Source organism: Onychostruthus taczanowskii, unplaced genomic scaffold (genome assembly GCF_017590055.1).
Source record: "Onychostruthus taczanowskii isolate IOZ18803 unplaced genomic scaffold, ASM1759005v1 scaffold49, whole genome shotgun sequence".
Lineage (NCBI taxonomy): Eukaryota > Metazoa > Chordata > Aves > Passeriformes > Passeridae > Onychostruthus > Onychostruthus taczanowskii.
This window is the reverse complement of record NW_024502458.1, coordinates 4,860,571-4,880,442: the sequence shown is the minus strand read 5'-3', so window position 1 is coordinate 4,880,442 and position 19,872 is coordinate 4,860,571. Positions and strand designations below refer to the sequence as shown.

The 19,872-nt window shown below is 43.8% G+C and overlaps 1 protein-coding gene across 2 annotated transcripts in view; it reads left to right on the top strand.

The window, feature by feature from the left end:
* LMO1 (LIM domain only 1) overlaps positions 1-19,872 on the top strand; it is a 59,022-nt gene that overhangs the window by 34,332 nt on the left and 4,818 nt on the right. For both annotated transcript variants that reach the window (XM_041415071.1, XM_041415070.1), the window contains exons 2-3: positions 8,551-8,764; positions 19,430-19,555. In XM_041415071.1, the coding sequence (XP_041271005.1) occupies positions 8,559-8,764; positions 19,430-19,555 (332 nt within the window). In that variant the 5' untranslated portion in view covers positions 8,551-8,558. The remainder of the gene's footprint in view (positions 1-8,550; positions 8,765-19,429; positions 19,556-19,872) is intronic.

Here is a 19,872-nt window from a genome sequence, read left to right as displayed (position 1 = left end):
TTTTTAAGTCAGCAAACTGATTATATATTGTAAAAGATCAGTGTTTTCATGGGTGAGTAGTAATTACTGAGTAATGGCTTAAAACATTTCCTGAAGGAACATAAAGCTGTTTTTAAAAGTCAAGAGTACATTAAAAGGATTACCATGTAGATTTGATTTTTAGATAACACTAAAATGGATCCCAAATGGACTTATGAAAAGGGATGCTATCTCTTTAATGGAAAGTGCATGGTCTGACAGCTCAGCATGCAAATGGTCCTGCAAAGGACTGACTGTTGTGTTTTTTCCTTTCAACAAGAAGACAAGGAAATAGCTTGCCCTTCTCCTTTCAACTTTTAATAGCAGAGGGGTTGTTCTGGTTTTGCTAGGAAAGGGAGAAGAGGATAGGTTTGGTGGATAACTGCATCTTTCTAAATCACTGGGGAAGTGTATTTCACGACTTCTGGAAGGTCAGTCACCGGCAATTGTATCTCTTGCACAGTTTGCATTAAGTAGATAGGTTCCCTCTGCATTCCCCATAGGCAAATCTCTCCTTGCCTCTTATATGCAAATAAATTTTAGTCATAGTATATTTATTACAGTAATCTTGTGCAGGGCATGAACATCAGTGCTTGCCTTGGCAGTAAGTTTGGACAGGGCAGGAGGGGCTGTCATATTCATACTACAGTAACTTGCAATCACAATAGTATTTTCTATTTCAGAGTTGCCAGTGCAACTTTCTGGTGATTGATGGTATAAAATGTGCTTTTGGCCTGAGTAGGATTTCTTCTAGAAACATTTAAAGGAGTATATTCATATTTCATTAAATACAGAGCACACCAGGATTCCAAATTCTTTTGTGGTGTTGCGCAAATTATTGTAGGCTCCAAAAGTCTTGAGAAATTTCTATAAGCCTGTGAAAGCTTTAGATTGGATAGTCATCATTGCCTGCATTAAGGGCTGTGACAGATTGCTTCATCAGTGTACACAGAGCAGAACATCAAATGGCCATTTGGCAGTGGGCACTGAAATTCTATTAAGGTTGCCGAAAGCTTAGGTTGACATTGTGTGTGTCTGCAAAGAGGCAGAAGAAAAGATGATGGTGATTGTGCAATGATATAGTTCTATTCTCCTTAAAATATTCACATGTATAGCATGCCAGATCTGTCTGGGAGATGTTAATGTTTCACTGCTAAACCTCAGCACTGCTTTGCTCATGTCTCATGTAAACAGGCCATTTTACCTGGGAGGTCAGCATTGGGTAGCATCACACATCAGCATGAAATAACAGGAGTTTTTACTTCTTGAACACTCTTCTGGATATTTAACTTGATAGAAGGTTTTTCCATTTGATTTTCTTGCCTGTTGAAAAAGGGAAGGGAAACAAACCCTGCCTTGTATTTAATTTTGGTACACGGGTTATTCTCACAAGAACTGAAAAGTGAGGGATGAGTTCTTACCTTTGTGACCATTTGACTCAGAGACTCTTCTTCCACTACTTTGCTCTGACACCCAAACCCACTAAATGACAACTTTTGAGGTTGGTGTCTTTTCTGTGGTCACCTGCAAATTGATGGAATATTGAGGAATATGGGATTTCAGGCCAGTCATCCCTAATAATAGGGTTTTTTTCCTCATTCTTGTACTGCTGGAAAGGTGGTTTGAGGGTAGTCAGTCCATTGCCAGACTTTTTTCTACTACAGGCACTAAAGAAGGGAGCTGGCCACCTGAAATCAGGACCTTTGCCAGACTGCAGTATGCTAAATTGTGACTAATGGAGAAAACTTGATCAGAATGTTCTCGGATTAGGTTGAAAGTAGAAGAAATCTGCATGTCTTTGTACTGCTTCCAGGGCTTCAAACAGTAAAAATGGATTTTACTGAAACACTGGATGTGCTAAGAATAAACTTTGGACATGTGCCAATTACAAAAAATTAAAGCTCAAACAAACACATTTTATGAGCACAGGGAAAACATTGCTTCCTGAAATGATTTATAGAAACTGTCTTGCAGCAACAATTATTATGGTTTGTGTTTAGTCCTGCTGCCATGTGTTTCTTTATAGCTACAGGTTGGCCTCTGGTAGTAGAAACTCTGTAACTGAGAGGCTAAAAGCAGGTACTGTAAGACTCAAAACTTGTGGGGAAAATGAAAGTCTGGATTCTAACCCTAAACCATGTCCTGAATCAGGACCTATGTTGGTACAGATTCAAATGATGCCAAATAATTACTTTGGATGTGTTGGTCTATCTGAGCAAATGGCTTGAAAACAGGGTCCCTACCTGTGAGATTGAAGGGGGGTTTAAGCCACTCATGAAGCTTTGGGTCACTTTTAGGGAGCTGAAACTGCCAGGAGACACTAAACCCTAAAAAATATTTCTCTACAGCTTGTCATGAAGTGTATGGACAAAAAAAAGTTCCTGTGTTATTGGGCAGAGGACTTAGAATAGTCAAAATAGTAGTGGCAATCAAAATGTTGTTTCTCCTACTAACTGCCCTCTCCAACTGCTTTTGCCATGCTTGGGAAATTTGTTCAGTAATGATTCAGAAGAAAGAATACCCCAAATGAATTGCTGAAGCCACTGTAAAAATCACCAGCTGCATATTGCAGCATGAAACTGGCAATGCAAAAAGATTGTGGTTTCTCATTGAATAATTTTGATGAATGGTCTGAGGCTTACTCATAAGCATTCAGTTGCAGGTACTTGGTGTTCCAAATGTAACGTTTTAATTGGATATACAGATGACACGATGAGTTTCACCTTGGTGGCTGTAATTCTTCTGATGAAATTCTTGGTGAAGATGCCCGAGACAGAGCACTCTCCATTCAGTGGGAGTGCAAGGTCTGACTTGTTTCACAGGGTGCAATATTCATAGAAGGTGAGTAATACAATACTGGGAACACAAAGTGAGTTTCTTTTTAGGGGAATGAAATTCACTGCATCTTTTTGGCAATGACTGTCTGCATTTACTTAAATGGGTGATGCAGGGCTCTAATGCTTTTAAATGATATCAGATCCTCTGATAAAAGACATAAGACTGCAGCTTATTTATTGTGATGAGACAGGAGTTAATAAGATTACTCCCACTCTTCAGTTACTTTTTCATCTTTTGCAGCCAAGTGCTGGGGTTTTGTTAGCAGGCAAAAGGAGGTCAGTTCATTTAAAGGGTGTTGATGCTAGAAATAAACATTTTTTTCCCTCAAGTGGAACTCTGAAACTTAGGCTCAGTTGCCCCACTGCCAAACCCCTGGTTGTTAAGCCAGAATTGCTTTTAGCACTGGAATGCTGCATCCTTATAATAAACACTTTTATAAATTAAAAAAAAAAAAAAAAACCAACAAAAAAAACACCTTAAAAATATTATAAATATTTTTTTTAAAGTGTAATGTAAACCTGCAATAACTATGGTGTTTGGCAGAAAAAGGTTCAGAAATGTGGTAGCAGTGTCTGAAGGCACTGCTCAAGGAAGAATTTGTGCTGGAGAATAAAAACAATTCCAGTACTGTGTTGTGCAAGGTGTTGTACAACAGGGAGTGATTGTCACAAACCTTTTGGAGAGTAGAAGTATTGTGTGTGTGTGTGCATAGTTATTTGCTTTGTTGTTGAACAAGCTTTTACTCTTAAAGTAAAAGGTACTCTGAGGAAAAGTTTTGGGGTTGTAAAATAAGCAAAACAAAATAACAGCAACAACGAGAAAACCCAAACAAACACAAACAAACAAACAAAAGCCTAGCAACAACAAAAAAGCCAACACCAAAAAACTTGTCGAGGGAAAGAGTTAAAGCCATCTGCCTGAAAGCATTGTGTAAAACATACACACAATGTTGGGGAAATAAGCCAATTATGTGTGCTTCACAGGAGGTGGGGGACTGACCTTTGTGTATAATTAGTTCTTTTATTTAAAGCAAAGATTTTTGAATAGAATAACTAATTAGCTGTCATAAATGGCAAATTGAAGATTTTGGCCGGATTCCTCGGGGAGAGTGGGAGGACGTCCCTCCTCCCAGCCCGTCCTGCCGGCTCCGGCTCTCCTCATTAGGGCTGTTTTTAGTTCTCCGCGGAGGTAATGAGGAGTGCAGCCGCGCACTTCTCCGAGCCCCCTCTAACAAGGCGTGCGATGCAGGTGGAACAGAGCTGCCTCCAGCCCCTGCTGCCTTCTCCCCACACATGTGGGTGTAGCCCAGGGGGTCAAGTTGGAGCGGAGGGGGTCTGAAAAGTCCTGGTGATATCACCTGTGTTTTATGCTCTGGACTCGACTGTATAAAATACAGGCAAGCTGCAAAGCCTTGAGGCATATATCATTAGCTAGCAGTCCCCCATTACTCTTTCAGACCAATTAACCTTTAGAGTTGCATTAGAGAAATTAGGTGGTGAACTTCCCTGCTTTCAGAGGGTACCTCTAGCTCTGCTGCAGACCAGAGCACTGTGGAGCCGTGCGCCGTAGGACCAGTGCAGATAACTGTTATTTAAAAGGTCTGCCATTTATGAAAAGTTCCCAGGCTCTCTTGGAAAGGAGGCTTTATGAACAGTGCCCTTAGAGGAACTGCAGCTGATTGCCATGTGAATAGAAATATCAGTAAAATGGCTTAGAAAAATTTAGAGGTGTACTTAGTGGACACTTGTGTTATAAAGCCAGCTGAATCATTTTACAGAAAGACTCCGACTGAGCAGATACAGGCTGATTAAAGCTTGTTTGTCCGGCTGTGAATAGTGGTAAAGTTTGGATTACTCACTACAATAACAGCCTCTTTAGACACAGACATAAATTTCAGTAAGTCCAGAGGTGGTGTCTATAATTTTTTAATGTGTATTGGAGCTCTGAGCACTCAGAGCGGGTTTAGTTTTGTATTTACCAGCAGCAAGTCTATTAAGCTGTAAAGGGCAAAGACGGGAGTGTAGGTAGCCAGAAATAGAAAGGATTCATCTACTGTTTCTAAGAAAAGAGAGCACTGGATGTCTAGCAACAGGAGAGAAGAGAGCAACTTGATGGTACTTTCAGAATCTGGCAATAATCAGTGTTCCCTTGTGATCACGTATTTAAATATGTGAGCATCCAGCTGTTAATTTTTCTAGTTCGGCAACACTCTTTCTCATTTTCTTATCCTCGTCCACAGAGCACGTGTGGAATTTGTCGAAGGTGACCCCTTTGTTTCTTGACAGCCCCAGTTAGACACTACATGCCCCTTATCAAATTGAACTGGGTATCTTGGCATGTTTAGTCAAGTACTGGGGGGAAAAGGACATAGAGAAATGAAGCAGCATCTCAGTCTTGCAGTGGGGAAATTATCAAAAAGAAAGAGCAGTTCTCCAGGTGGTTTCTTCCTACAGAGCCCAGGCTGCTTCAGGTCTGCTGAAAGGGGGAGGCAGGAGGAAGAAAGCAGGGTTTGGTGTTGATTGTGTCCTCTCTGTGCAAGCCTCTAACTGTGAAAAGGGTTAAGCTTCTGAGGTGCTGCTCTCTTGTTGCTTGGAAATGACATGGCAAGTGTTCCAGGAACCCTTGCTGATCAAGTTTGGCAGTTTTTGAAATTTTGTTTCACGCCTTGCCTGCTGTGTCAACTCACCAGCTAATTGCAGCTGCAACTTTCTGTAGTGGCTTGTGTGCTCCGTGCAGACCGGTTGGCTGGGATGTCGGAGGGAAACCTCACAGCCCAAAATGTAATTTCAAAACACTGAACCTGACCAGCAGAGGCTGACCTTGCTCGTTATTATCTGAGTGGGAATAGCAGCTTTGAACATCATATGATCTCTGAAATGGTACCTTTTTTCATTAGAAAGCCCCCTGCTGAACGCTGACCAAATACATAGCTTTTTTCCTTGCTTAAGGTACTGCTTAAAAATATATCTATATCTGTTCCTTTGCTAGTTATTAGAAGCAAATCAAAGTGTTACATTCCCCTTACTTGCAGAAGCCTCTCATAAGACAGTGGTGCTCTTGCAATAGCGAGGAGCTCAGATGGCTGAGGAGACCGAGGGCCACAGATGGAACAAGAACTGCCCCTGCAGTCAGCCCTCAGCCATCCAGGCCTGCTTGCCACGGGAGACCCTCCTAAACTGCCCTAAATGATCAAACCATGCTCTCCTAATGGTCCAGCCAGGGTTTCATCCCTGCACAACTGCCCTTGTGCTTGATGATGCTGCTGCATTGGCACCCTCTCTATGGGTGAGGGCAGCTGTACCTCTGAAAGGGCGCTGCTTTCAAAAGTGAGACCTTGGGATGTCCCATCTGGCTGAGGATCTTGTGTTTCTGAACCACAGAGCTGATTTCTAACCCCATCCATGCAGCAGCTCTCTTGAGTTTAAGGTGTGCTGGTTATGTGGAATCTGTGTCTTTGCAGATGCCAGATCCTCCTGTTACCTACACAAACCTTGCAAAAGGATTGTATGATGACCCCCCTTCTTGTGAGAAATCCTCCTCTGCCTCTAAGGGTACGCATTTAGAGAGCCTGTTTGAGGGGTGAATAATGACTTGCTGGTGTCTGGGGCTCCTGTCTAAAAACATAATTCTCACATCTAGGTCCTAGTTTTCATAGGTGCGAACTATTTTCTTTCATCACTGGTACTGATCTTACACAGCTTGCAAATGCAAATTCACGTGCTCACCCTTCTCTGCCTCACAACAAGGCAGACTCTTCTCACAATGTGCAGTTTTCCTGGAGTGGAGTCGGGAAGAGCATGGAAATTACTTGAAAATGGAAGCTTCTTTTTGCTATTGAAATGTATTTTGGATTTTAAAAACCCAAACAAACAAACAGAGGTGTGTCTAGAACCACAGGGCCGCTTCCCTCATTCTCATAAGAAGCTCTCACCAGGCACATGAGACTTCTGCAGTCTGAGCTGCAGCATAATCCACTTCTGATGCTTGCCTGTCTTGTTCCTCTTTCCAAATGTGTGTGTGTTTCTCTGTGGCTTTGTAGAATTTCTCTCGGGAGTGTTACAGGTTGCATATGTGGCAGTCTAATACAGATACAGGTTTTCACTTAGTTATTGCAGGTTTGTCAATGGTGTCAAAAGTTTGCTTGTAGAGACTTGGATTTTGAGTGTGCTGCAGCAGAGGGCAGGAGGGTTCTTTAAGGGTTTTTGAATGTTACTTGTCTGTGCTGCTGAGACCACTTTGATTACAGATGGATCAATACCTCAGTGTTTGTGTAGAGGTGTCTTAAGTGCTATTGTCGTCTGCTCGGGCTCTGACAAAGCAATTATTACTGTGGGAGTGGTGGGTTTACATGTGCTGACCATTAGCCACTCTCAGGTCACCCTGGCTTTTAAGGAGGCCAGCAAATGTCACTTACTGCCGTGGCACTGGCTGGGTCCTCTCTGATTAAGGGACTGTTAATAATTCTATTGTCAAGCTGTTGCTTTCTGGGACATCCAGCACTTCCTGCAGAAAGGGTGGATTAACTTTGTGTAAGAGAATATAACCAGTGACACCTGCTGCTGTGCCACAGTGTCCCTTCTCATCATCTCCGCTTTGGTTAAGCCCCAAGTGTGCTTGTTACAGGCCCAGCATTGTCATTTTTAGTGACCGACACCGGTAAAAATAAAAATCATAACAAATTGAATCAAGGCTCTAGAGCAATTGGAATTCTGGCATCTCAGTTAGCTAATTTCTTCATTCATGCTTCCTGTCCTGTCCCTTGCCCACAGTACAATCCTTGTTTATTTTTCCACCTTGCCTATTGATTCCATAAAGTCCTTTCCTACCTGGCTCTTAAACTGAGAAGGGTGACAGGCATCACAGTGCTCACCATGGCAGGCACTGGCTGCTTGGAGAAAAGGAAAAAGCTGGACACAGCACTGAAGGGAAGGTGACCACAGCAAGTCCCCCGCAGCCTCCTGAGCTGAGTGTGCTGCCACCACCTCATACCCAGCTATCTCATGCCTGCTTTGCAGTCCCAACAGGGGTTTCCAGGAAGGTTGAAACTCCTGGCTTTGTGCTGCCTTCTCCAGTGATACAAGAGGAGGAGGAAAGCTCTGCTTTGCTTAAGGAATGTGGCTTCGTTAGTGGCAGAGGAGCACTGGTGGGGTTATTCTCAGCAGTTCTCAAGGGCTTTTGAATCAAATTTATTTTGGAGCAGCCCCTGGCCTGCTCTGGCTTTCAGTCAGGCCTCTGTCACCCACAGGATTCACAAGAGAGGAAAAACAGTGGCATACCACATCTTTTTATATCCATTCCTCTCCTTTCCCATCAAAATCGACTCAGATGATGAATCAGGAGGGTACATACTGTGATGGCCCTTCTGCTCTTTTTAATTGCCTGTGGCAGGTAATTAACAACACAAGGGTACAGGTAATGAGGGGAAAAAAATAAATGTTGAAATTTCAGCCAGTTTATTCTGCTGCAAGATGTTGGTTAGGAAGAGTCTGGTGCGTTGGGTCAGTCCTGCCCTTAGCAAAAAGGGCTACAAGTGTCAACTCGCTGTTAGCCTGCGACAGCAAATGAAGTTAGGATTCCTTTGACTGTCAGCTCCACGCAATGTGAGCTTCCTTTGACTGTGAGCTCCTTGAGATGGCAGCAGCAGTGTTTGCCCCCAGACTGTGCTCTGAAGGAAGTGCTGTGTTTGCCTTGCAGGCGTGCCGATGCTCTCCGTACAGCCCAAGGGGAAGCAGAAGGGCTGCGCCGGCTGCAACCGAAAGATCAAGGACCGGTACCTGCTGAAGGCCCTGGATAAGTATTGGCATGAAGACTGCCTAAAGTGTGCCTGCTGCGACTGTCGTCTTGGAGAGGTTGGATCAACTCTTTACACAAAAGCAAATCTCATTCTCTGCCGCAGAGATTACCTGAGGTAAATAGAGGGACGGACTGTGGGCTCTTCCCGAAGCCTCTCGGCGTGCTGCCGGCTGTCTGGCTTCCTAAAAATGTGAAAATGTGTGCTTGTGCATGGCCAGCCCTGCCCCGAAGAGACTGGAGTTCCTTCCGCTGTCTAGGCAGGGCTTTTTACTTGCACTCAGCGTATTTTGTAGTCTGGGAGGTGAAATCCTGCTTTTAGGTGATGATACAAGGCAGAGGTCATGGTTTTTTATTATTATTATGGACCAGCAAGAACAAACTGCTTGCTGAGTAAGTTAGGAAAAACTCTTAATTCTCCTTGCATATCTCTGATGTTATACTCCTGCATATTGACTGAGACCTGACCAAACCTTTACCTTTTCCTTTTTAGCCATAGCTTTTAGACAGACTTCTAGTCTTGAGTAAGGTTGCTCCCAAGGGGCTCTTGTCTCTTTCCTAACTAAACACAGCAAAACTTAAAAATTACGGATCAACTTCAAAAAATGTTTCTGTCTGAGGAAATCAGCAGAGACCATCACTAGCTTGGAGTTAGAACCATTCTGTCAGTGTGTGTCTGCAATACATAACAACTCATGGGATCTTTTGCCTGATGTGTGGGGGTTTTGTGCAAAATACTTTATGCAAACATAAATGAATATTAATAAGACAGCCGGCCTAATGCAAACATTATTATAAGGGTCACACTGCAAAACACTCGGAGTTTTGATTTGTTTTTCCTTTGGAAGAATGTACTTGATCTCCAGCTAATGTGTGTGTTTTCTTTTATTTTTCCTCAAGCACTGATAGCATTTCCCAGGCAAGCTTAACCGGTAAAACATCTGAAGCAAAACAAGCCCAACACAGTGCTGTAAGATAGGGAGGTAAAATGCTTTCTAACCTTGCAGTGTTCAGGGGCTGCCCAGATTAGTGTCAGTGCTTAGATGCTTCATGTATTTCAATGTAAAACATATTTCTGAAAATCTTCAGTAAATATTTCCTTAGTAAACTTGAACAAACAAGTTTCTCCTTCTAAAGATGAGAGATGAAGTGCTGAGCCAAACAGAAGGACTGAGTCTATCAGCTGCCATGTGGGAGCTGTCACCTTGCCCTTCAGCCCAGCAGTGCACAAGAGCATCCTGCCCACAGGAGGGTTTTGGAGCTGAAACTCTTCGGGGCACACATGAAATATCCCCCACAGGCAGCACTTGCACCTCTGGTTAGGTGGGATGTGTCCCCAAAATCTAAGTGAGGAAGGAGGAGCTTGGGTAAGGGTGAGCACATCTGAGGTGGAAAAGACAAGATAAGCAGCCTTTGGAAAATAGAAAGGGTGTGAAAGGAAAGAGTTAAAGAGTTAACTATCGCCACTATAATGAAATCATTTTTGTACCTTCCTTAAAACTGAATATTTACTAATGTCACAAGTCACTTGCCCCAGAAGCATCCTTAACTCTGTCAGTCAGTGCTAAGCAAAAATGAAATGAGCTCTAGAAAGTTCAAATTCAACACAGAGATTTCCACCCCCAAATTAACATTTTGGTCCTCCTTCTTCAGCTCAGCTATACTATTTCTGTGTTGTGGACATAATTCTGATGTGTCAGTGAAGAATATTTCAGTTCTTGATATTCCCTTTTTGAGGAAGCCTTTCATCACAGTATCACAATTGGGTCATGCTAGATACTGTCACAGGGACCCTCAAAATCTCTCAGGAGAGACACTTCCAGGAATAGTTTTCTTTCCAGGAAGAATAGCTGCATTATTTTCTGAAGTATTTGTTTGTACTTTATCTTGTTCATACATTATCTTTTCTTTATCTTGTTTGCACTCAGCTTGCCAAGTGATCTAGGTCTCTCCATCTGTCATCCTCCACTTCATTATTTATCACTTGATTTTGTCATTTCTGGTCTTGAAAAAGTGTGGTGTTTGTGATTTTTATTTTATTATTTGACCCTGAAGATAGATATTCAGCTTTATTCTATATGTTGCAGAACCCTACTAGAAATACTGAGCTGGACAGTGTTTCCAATTTACATTTGCTTTTTGAGACCTGTGGGCTCCCCTATGTTTTGTCCATTTAATAAGCACCGTATTGATTTTGGTTTAGTCTAGTTTCATAACAAAAATAATGTGTGGCATCAAATCAGACATGTTAAAGTGCCAAAGGACAGCAGTATTGATGCTCTTAGGTTTAGAAGGACCTTTTTATCACTGGAGTTGTAGAGCACTTTCTTTCTTTCCTTGGTTTATCCCAAGAATGCTGCTTCAAGGTGGAAAAGCTTAACCTGTGATTTTCCTCACCAGCCCCTAGATGATGTGAATTTTCTGGGGCACACCAGAAGCCTGTGCTGGAGATGGAAAAGAAGCCAGGCATTGCAGACTCCAAGAAGTGGCCCATGTCCCAGCTTTGTGAAGAGAGGGCAATTAATGACATGAACCATGGAAGGCAACAGTTAGGACTCATGTTTGACCATGGCCATGCAGCTTCTGTCACAGCACCAGTTAAACGTGGTCCCTGGAACAAACTTCTGTGCCTGGAAGGTGCCTTGTAACACCTCTGTCTCCCTTTTTAAGGTTGGAATAGTTCCTGGCCTGACAAGGGGGAAGTCTGCTGCTATTTGTGCCACATGGTTAAACTGTGAAGACTTATGTGGCCTGTACATTAAGAATTTTCTCTTTATCTGAATTTAGGGTGTTGGAGCTTTGACTGCTTTTTGTTAGGAAGAGCAGTAGAATTGTCATATCCTGGGAAATTTGTCGAGGACTCAGCTAGGAAGGAATAACATTAATTCTGTAACAGCATTGTTAATTAGCCTTCAGCTGTTTAGGCAGCTTTACAGCTATCATGGCTTGTATTCATACAAATAAGTAAATTTAGTTTACACTGGGGTTTTTTGAGGGGTTCTGCTGAACTCCTGGGATCTGTTCCCCTGATGCTAAGGAACCTTTTCAGGCTTCTAGGATAGGAATAAGGCATTGCAATGCAGTCCCATATTTATAGAAGTATAAAGCAATTTTTTTACTTTAAAACATCTTGTATTATCTTCTACACATAATATTTCTTTCTTTCTCCATTTTAACTATTAGTTCTATTAATAGAAGGAGCTAAAGTTGCCATCACGATCTTCTCTACTGTCTGTTCCCTCCTGGTAATTTAAATTTTTCTTCTTAGAGAATTAACCATTCCCATCATTATATAATTCGTTCACATTAGTGGTTTTCGAGTCTCTACCCACATTTTTTCCTCCTTGTTAAACAGCTCACAGTGTTTGGTCTACTAGTCAAATTCTAGCAGAATTCATCCCTAAAAATAACTTTTCATACTTCACACTGTGGTTGCACCACAAAGGGAGCACTTTACCTGGAGAACAGTGAGAGGAATTCAGTCAGAGGGCTCCTGGAATATTTTGTTGTCAGTTTGCAGCTCTGGGACCCTCCTGAGGGCAGGTGTCGATGAGCCACAGCCACTGCAGGGATTGGGGCAGAGGGTGAGGACAGGAGCAGTGCCAGCCCCTTCCCTGCTGTGGCAGCGTCCCTTTGGAGCTGGCTTTGTCCCAGGCCCTGGGAGCAGGGTGGGCTGCCAGCCGTGTGTGCTGATCCCCCGTGGGTTTTCAGCAGAAATCTTTCCAGCGTGTTCCAGGAGCTGTGAGCAGACCACAGCCTGATCATTTGTTTCAAAAGATAAACTGTCGTCATTGCTTGTGAAGGAACATTTGTTAACCTTCACTTTTCATAAAACACTTTCTTGCTCATTTTTTAATCATGAAAGATGAAATTGGATCTCGAGTTGTTATCCTTGTGGTATCACCTCAGTCTCCAGCTGTGTCTCAATGTATCTTTCAATACATTTCATCTCAGCAAATAGATTTACCATTTGTTTCATAATCGCAGTTCCAGCATTCCTACCTCTAATTATTTTTGATAAGCAAATGCTATTGAAGGAACTGCTTCTGGGACAGAGCAGCTTAGCATGCAGGCTCAGATGGCTCCTCGCAGCCCCCACGCAGCGATGTGTGTTTGTTCCGAGGCATAATTAAACATTCACCAAGCTCCGCTTCACAGGGACGGGCTGGGTGTTGCATCAGGATTTCCCGTGAGGAGCTGACAACTTAAATTTCACTGTGAAGTGCTGATGAAGAACGTGATTTTTCCTTTTTACTCAGCATGGTGCCCTCACACGAGCAAAGGCGAGTCGGGCTTGCTTTGAGAGGAGCAGAACTGTTGCTTCTGTGTGTTTGATATGCTGGCGTTGGGAAAGTTTTTCATCATGTAAACTGATTGGGGCCTTAATTAGACTCTGAAGAAAGCTTAAAACCTGCATTTAAAAATGATGGTGAATCAGTAAAAGAGAAGGGCTTTCCGGGAAATCCTGATGCTGTTCTCAGGGGTTTCATGGCAGTTCTTTTTGCCCACTTTCCCACATGTTTGGATCAGGGCTGCAAACTCAGCACGGAACCACTCTGCACATGGTGCCTCCAGGGAGCAGAGCAGCCCTCTGCATGTCACCTGAGGGACAGGGACCTCCTGGCAGGACTGCCATCCCCTGTCACCCCTCAGCACTGTCTGTATCCCAGAGGCTTGAACTCCACCCTCGGCAGCTCCTACTTCCAGTGAATCAGATGCCACGTCCTGGGGTTTTTGCTCTACTCCAAACGTCCCAGGGCATTATTTCTGTCAGTGAATCGCTTTAGGAGCCCTTCAGGTGAAGTGTTCTGTATCTGGAAAATATGCTGGGTTTCATTTTCTTGTGGGATAAAAGCACAAACATGGGTGCCCTGCTCTGTTGGCACAGGAGGATGTGGACAAATTCCCTTCTTTTGGTGGCCTTCCCCAAGTCAGGGACAGCAGCCCTGAGCCAAACCACCAAACCATGGCTGGCTGTGTGAGAACAAGCCTTTGGGAACTGAGATGTGTGTGCCTCAACAGGGAGAATTTAAGTTAATCTCCCCAAGACGTCACTAATGCTCAGAATGTGGCTTTAACCTGCAGAAGCTGCAGCACCTTTGAAGCAGGAAGGAGAGAATTTGGGATATATTTTCCCTCTGGAGAAGCACAGTGTGTGTGTATGCACCGAGAGCATGTCCTGCTGGATTTTCAAGGGACATGTTTAGTGTGGGAAGGAGAGGTATAAATGCAGTGTGGCTGAACAAATGGTGTCTGCTCAGAGCCTAAAAATGTCACTAAGCTGAAGTGCTGCTTTTGCCTCGCAATAGGGTGCATGCTGCATAGGACACCCTCACTTCTACACTTGGTGTCTGTAAAGATTAAGGAGGATTAATTAGGCTCAAAATACAATGTGTCTTGGCAACATTGCTGTGCTTTGTGATGTTAAAGTACAGATTTATTTTTTTTTCCCCCTGCAGTTGCTGGTCCAGGACTTTCTCACAGCCTGTGCCCATACTTGGTTTGTTTGTTTGCTTTTTGCCCTTTTTTTTTCACCTCCACAACTTTTCACTGAGGAGGAAAGCTAATGGGGAGTTGTGGTACATTAGCATGTCTCTAGCACTTTCAGCTTTGGAGTTTTCTGGCTGCTGTGTTTAAACTCTTATAAGAGGATGTTGTTGCACTTGTGCTCAGCAGTGCCAGAGCAAGGTTGGGTTTAATGTCAGCAGTTTCAGTGATACTGTGGGAAAGGCTGGGGCAGGGCAGAGGGATTTGGACTTCTCCTGCCTGCTCATGGTCCCAACCCCTCTGTAAATGCCCACTGAAAATATGGAGGGAGAGGCCAAAGGAGTGAAAATAAGTGAACATTCAGATGTGTCCTTCAAGTGAAAACAGACTCCCTTGAGCAACCTTGAAGTTCAGGCCCAGCAGTCTCTGAACCAGTGCGGTCACTTGGCCAGGGGCTGTTTTGTACTGGTTCAACTCCCCCTGCTATGCTGTCCTTGAATGCCAAACCCTTTGGCGTGCCAGATGTAAATTCTTTGGGATTGAACTTGAAGGCTTCATGAGAGGACAGCTTGACCAACTTCATTAGTATCAAAACGCATTTCCTTTCCTTCAGCTGACATGACTTCCCACTGCAGCACTGACAACGGTGTCCTGGATAGGAGGGTGCACCAGCTAATATGTATTTACCAGCTGAGACTCTCCTGTCACTGAGGCTTTCTCTAATACTACACAAAGGCTGATTACAGCAAAGTTGTCTGAAGTTGCTTTTAAGATTATTCTTTTTAAGTGATGTCCAGGCTTTCCCTGCATTCATTGGTATATTCAATACTCCAGTTAAATCACACTTGTAGCTCTGCATATTTCTAATATCCACAGATGGGAAAGATACTGATTGCAGTATTTAAGAGCCACCCTCACTGAAAAACCAGTTGTTGGTTTGTTCCAAAAGGTAGGGGCAAAACTGTTTCTTTTCATGAGGATGGATTTCAGTTACATTAAGCAAATTTGGTTCTACAGCAGGCCCTGATGAAACTAAGAAATAAACAGCAGCAGGCAAATAGGGGAGGTGTATGGGGAAAACCTATTTTACCTCCTGGCTGGGGAGGATATGAGCATGGATTTCCATAGCTCTTCTAATACTTGGATATCCAGATAATCTGGATATATAAATATGTAGAAAAAGATGCAGTTGTACATAATATCTACAAATGTAGATGTTTATCTGTAGTTTAGTGTTTAGTCCTCCTTCCATTCATAATTCTTATCTTTCAGTGTCGACAAAACTTTTTTGTGGGGGAATTATCAGTCTCCACTCAACTGTTTGAATTTCGAACTTGTTTTGTTCTTGTGTTTAAGAAAATCCAGTTAACACTGCCAACCTTTCCTTTCTGTACCATTCATTATTTTTATGTGCTTGTCCTGCTTCCTCTTTTTTTTGTCTCCTATGAAGTCAACAGCTCCAAAATTTTTGCTCTTTCTGCAGAGGGGAGATTTTCTCCTTCTTTTTTGATTGCAAGCTGCTATCTAGTCAGACACCAGGCTAGAGGGGGCGAGAAAAAGTGGGGACTCTCTCCTTGTAGGCAATGACTAAACCAGATTGTTGTTCCTAGTGGAGACAGAAATAGGCAAACAGGTTCTCAGTTTAGGCCCCCTGAACATCTTGGTTGAACAAAAAAAATCTGTTAAAAGGTGCTAAACTTAACATTTTTCATTTGAGAAGTTTCTTCATGTTTTCCCTAAAGTGAGAACCCTTTAACCTTCTTTTGCCCCTCAAAAAACCAAAAAAAAAAAAAAACCAAAAACAAAAACCCAACAAAAGCAAAAACCTGCAGGGTGTTGTGACATTACTATGGTTTGAATTAATTTGAGGTGTACTCACAGAGTTGCTGGGGTCTGGATCACCATGCACAAGACTGCTCTTTAGCCCAGACAAAACTGCATAAAACCCATCCTTTGACAGTTGCCTTCTGCTTCCAGGAGCACTTTTCCCATTAATTCATTTGCATTCAGGGCTGCTCCTGTATGCCAATTAGCTTTAATTTTTACTATACACACTGACATCAATGGCCAATGAGAACAGGGCATAGCGGGGTTTTTACTGTGCCCATAAACTACAGAAAATTGTCCTTGGACAAACTCCTGCTTTTAGACTGGCTGACAACAATAGACATGGTTAAGTTCAGGCTAAGAGCCATTAAACATAATTACTACCACAGGGTAAAAGTTTAATTGTGCTAAATTTTAAATCTGCATGGTCTATGCTTATTTACAAGCTGGCTGGATCTTCCTGTTACATAAAGGGGAATAAATCTGTACTTAAAAATTGTTGCCTTTTAACTTCAAAGGCAAGTGAATAAATAGGGTTTTTTAGAAGAAGCAAAACAACCCCAAACTGAAAACTTTATGTATTTCCAGCTTCTTTTATGCAAATGGCTCCGAGCTGGTAAGTAGAGGCTAAACATCTTCTGATAGATTTTTCTAATGCGCTTCAACTTTGTGTGTGTGAATGTGTGAGAGAGTGTTGCATCTGTTACGAAGGTGTCTGGGGGACAGAATGCAGATCAGTTTGTTCATGTGGGGTTATTTTAAATTTAACCACAGATGGGGCTTGGGGCAGAAGGTTTTTCCTCCTCCTCCTTATCTTCTCTCCCTCCTTCCAATAACGTTAAGCTCCCCACTTTAGGAAGTTTCAGCTCAAGTAGCTTCTGGATCAGGAGATATCAGAGGTGGCAGGTTTTCTACAAGCAAACAAAAAAAAAAAGGCAAAAGACTCTGTACATTTTGCATTTTCTTCCAACAGATTTTAAAAAAGTCATGTTCAGTGAGATACAAGTTACAGCATATTTTTAGGAGCATGGTGAATACATGGGGCTCTAAATCACTCCCTGAAAAGCAGATTAAAATTAGGAGGTGCTAGAATAGGTGTGAAATGTTCATCTGTAGGGAAAGGGAGGGTATGGAGGACTGTGAAACTTGATAGAAGAGACAAAGATTAGCACTCTGACTCGCTGGAAGCCACGTTATGTAGACATTAGAAGGCAACACGATTTCAGCTGGACAGAACATAAGCTTCAGATCTTATGCAAACAGTCAAAGCTGTTTAACAATTGGTTTACCCCCAAAACCCCTGAAAGGAGACAGGTGAATACGATGCCAAATACATTTTTCATGTTTCTTAAGCTAACTGTTTAAATAGTTAAGTGAACATCTGTCCAAATTTCCCCATCATTTCCATTTAGAAAAGTCTCCTATTTGAAGGCTGAAGAAAAGCACCTGCTTAACAATGCAAATGGTGCTGTCTGGGGCCCCTTTATTTTGTTTAATCTAGATTGAGCTCCACACAACTGTGATGCTAATGAATAATGGATATTTTATACTTGTGCATGTAGCAGTGCTGGGCACAGAGCAAATCTAGGATTAACCTCCCAGTTTCCCTGCCTAATGCATTTGACTCATTTTTTTGAGTTTGCTGTGACTTGGGTACTCTAAAAATGGATGCCTGGTTTTATGGGAAATGGGAAAATCCTGGCAAAAGCTGTCAGGCTTTGCTGTGCCCAAGTGGAAAGGGGCAGCTAGGCTGAGGAGGGGAGGGATGTCTGGAGTAATGGCTTGATTTGTGAGTGGGTGCTGAATGAGAGCCAGGGTGTTCCAGGGTGGAGACCTGGACGCTTTTCAGAGCTGCATTTTTCCAGTCTGCTCTGCTGGCGTTAGGCAGCCGAGGCCCGTGCCCAGCTGCCTCCCCTGCCTTGCCTGCCTGTGGGGGCAGGAGCAAGAGGGGTCAGCTTGCAGGGAGAAAGGGATTGCCTTTTGCTGGTGCAAATTATACAGCTGGGATTTCACTCTGCCTTTCAGCCTTCAGATGATGGAATGATGGGGGAAAAAATTTTGGTACTTCCTTTGCAGATTTTCCATCCTGCATGAGTGTTTCTGTTTTGGTTTGTGTGGTTTAGCTCTCAGGGAAAACTGCTGTTTCTTCATAGGAGGGCCTGGGATTTTCCAGCCAGGCCTAATGAAAGACCCCTGATACCACTTTTAAAGAAAAATAAGAGTGGGCTTTCTTACAGCTGGAGAGCGAGCTGACTTCGGGAGCACAGCACCGTAGGAGGGTGGGAGAGTTGTGTGGAGGTTTCTATAACACTGCTGGGTGTTTTAATTCACAATTACTGGCCAGTAATAATTAGTATTGATTTGCCTGGCAAATTGCAGGTTTAGAAATTGGTTATAGATTTTCCTGATGCTTCTCATCTGCGTGTTGTGGAATCAGCCAGAACCGATGGCTTGAAACAAACCGCGAGCCCAGCTCTGTCTGCGGGCAGCGGCGCGTTGCGTGCACGGAGCTAATGACCAGCAGGGATTGCACGTCTTCAGGCTCATCACCCCCAAAATACCATTTCTGTCGTCCCCTAGGCAAAGTGACTAACCACATGGACCAGAGGCTGGGGTGAACCTCGGTTCTGTCAGCCCGTGGCACCGTGCCCCTGCAGGGACACCTCGGGCGAGGGAGCCGCGGGAAGGATGCCGCAGTCTTGCTTGAGTCCCCCAGCAGGAGCTGCAACTGCAGCAGACATCTGGGGAGACAGATAGTGAAAGACAAGATGAAAATGGCAACGCTTCCAGTGCTGAAGGGCTGTCCTGGAGGGGCGGGGAGCTGGAGTGGAACGGCTGAGCATGCTGCTCAGGCCGCCGTGGAAGGGCTTAGCTGGCTCCCGGGAGGGCCAGGGAGGCAGGAGGAGGGAGGCACAGCCGGGCAGGAGGGCTTGCTCTCTGAGATGCTTGGAGAAATGCTGTGCACTCACTGCAAGGGAAGTTGTGCTTTTTCTTTTTAAGCAGCAGGTAAGCGAGGTTCTTCCTGAGCTCTGTTACAGCGCTGCCTTCCAGGATTGGCAAAGTTTGCAGGGCTTCTGTGTCCTGCTGCCAGGCTGCGGCCAAGCACAGCAAGCCCTTGCGGAGCAGGACAGGCAGCTCCCAGCACCTACCCCACTGCTGCAGAGAGGCAGATAGTTTTTGACTGAAATTTTGTGAGCCCCAAAATAGTGCTCTAAGTGTTTAATGCTTTTCTCCATTAGACAGCAAATTAGCCCTAGGCTCACAAACCAAATGAAGTTTCATCTCGATGATCGGAGCCTGCTCACCAGGCATTTTTATCCCAAGCTCCTGCACGCTGGTTGGTCAGTGAAATGGAGACTGCAACTTCTATTTATTGGTGCAATACAGTATTTGATACTGCTAATTACACTTAATTAGTCCTTCCACCATTTAATTAAAATGGCTTCTAATGATTGTGCTTCTTTGGCAGGCTCTTTGGTACCACCGGGAATTGTGCTGCCTGCAGTAAACTGATCCCTGCCTTTGAGATGGTGATGAGGGCCAGAGATAATGTTTACCATTTGGACTGCTTTGCCTGTCAGCTCTGCAACCAGCGGTGAGGACACAGTTATTGTACACACAAACTAATTTATACCTTTGCCCATGGAACAGGGGAAATGTTTGATGCACGCTGCCCGTGTGGGGCTCACAGCCTGGGGGGCAGGGCTGGGGCTGGGGGATCCAGGCTGACCTGGGGGATCCATGTGAGAGTACCTGTAGCCCTTTTACTGCAAATCCCCTTGGAGCTAGTGGGAATTGGAGGGGCAAGGGGGAGGACACAGACACAGACTGTCCAGCTGCTGCTGAATAAAACAAACTGCTCCAGCGTCCTTTCAGGGGCTGCCCTCTTTGCAGAAGGCAGATGATGGAGAA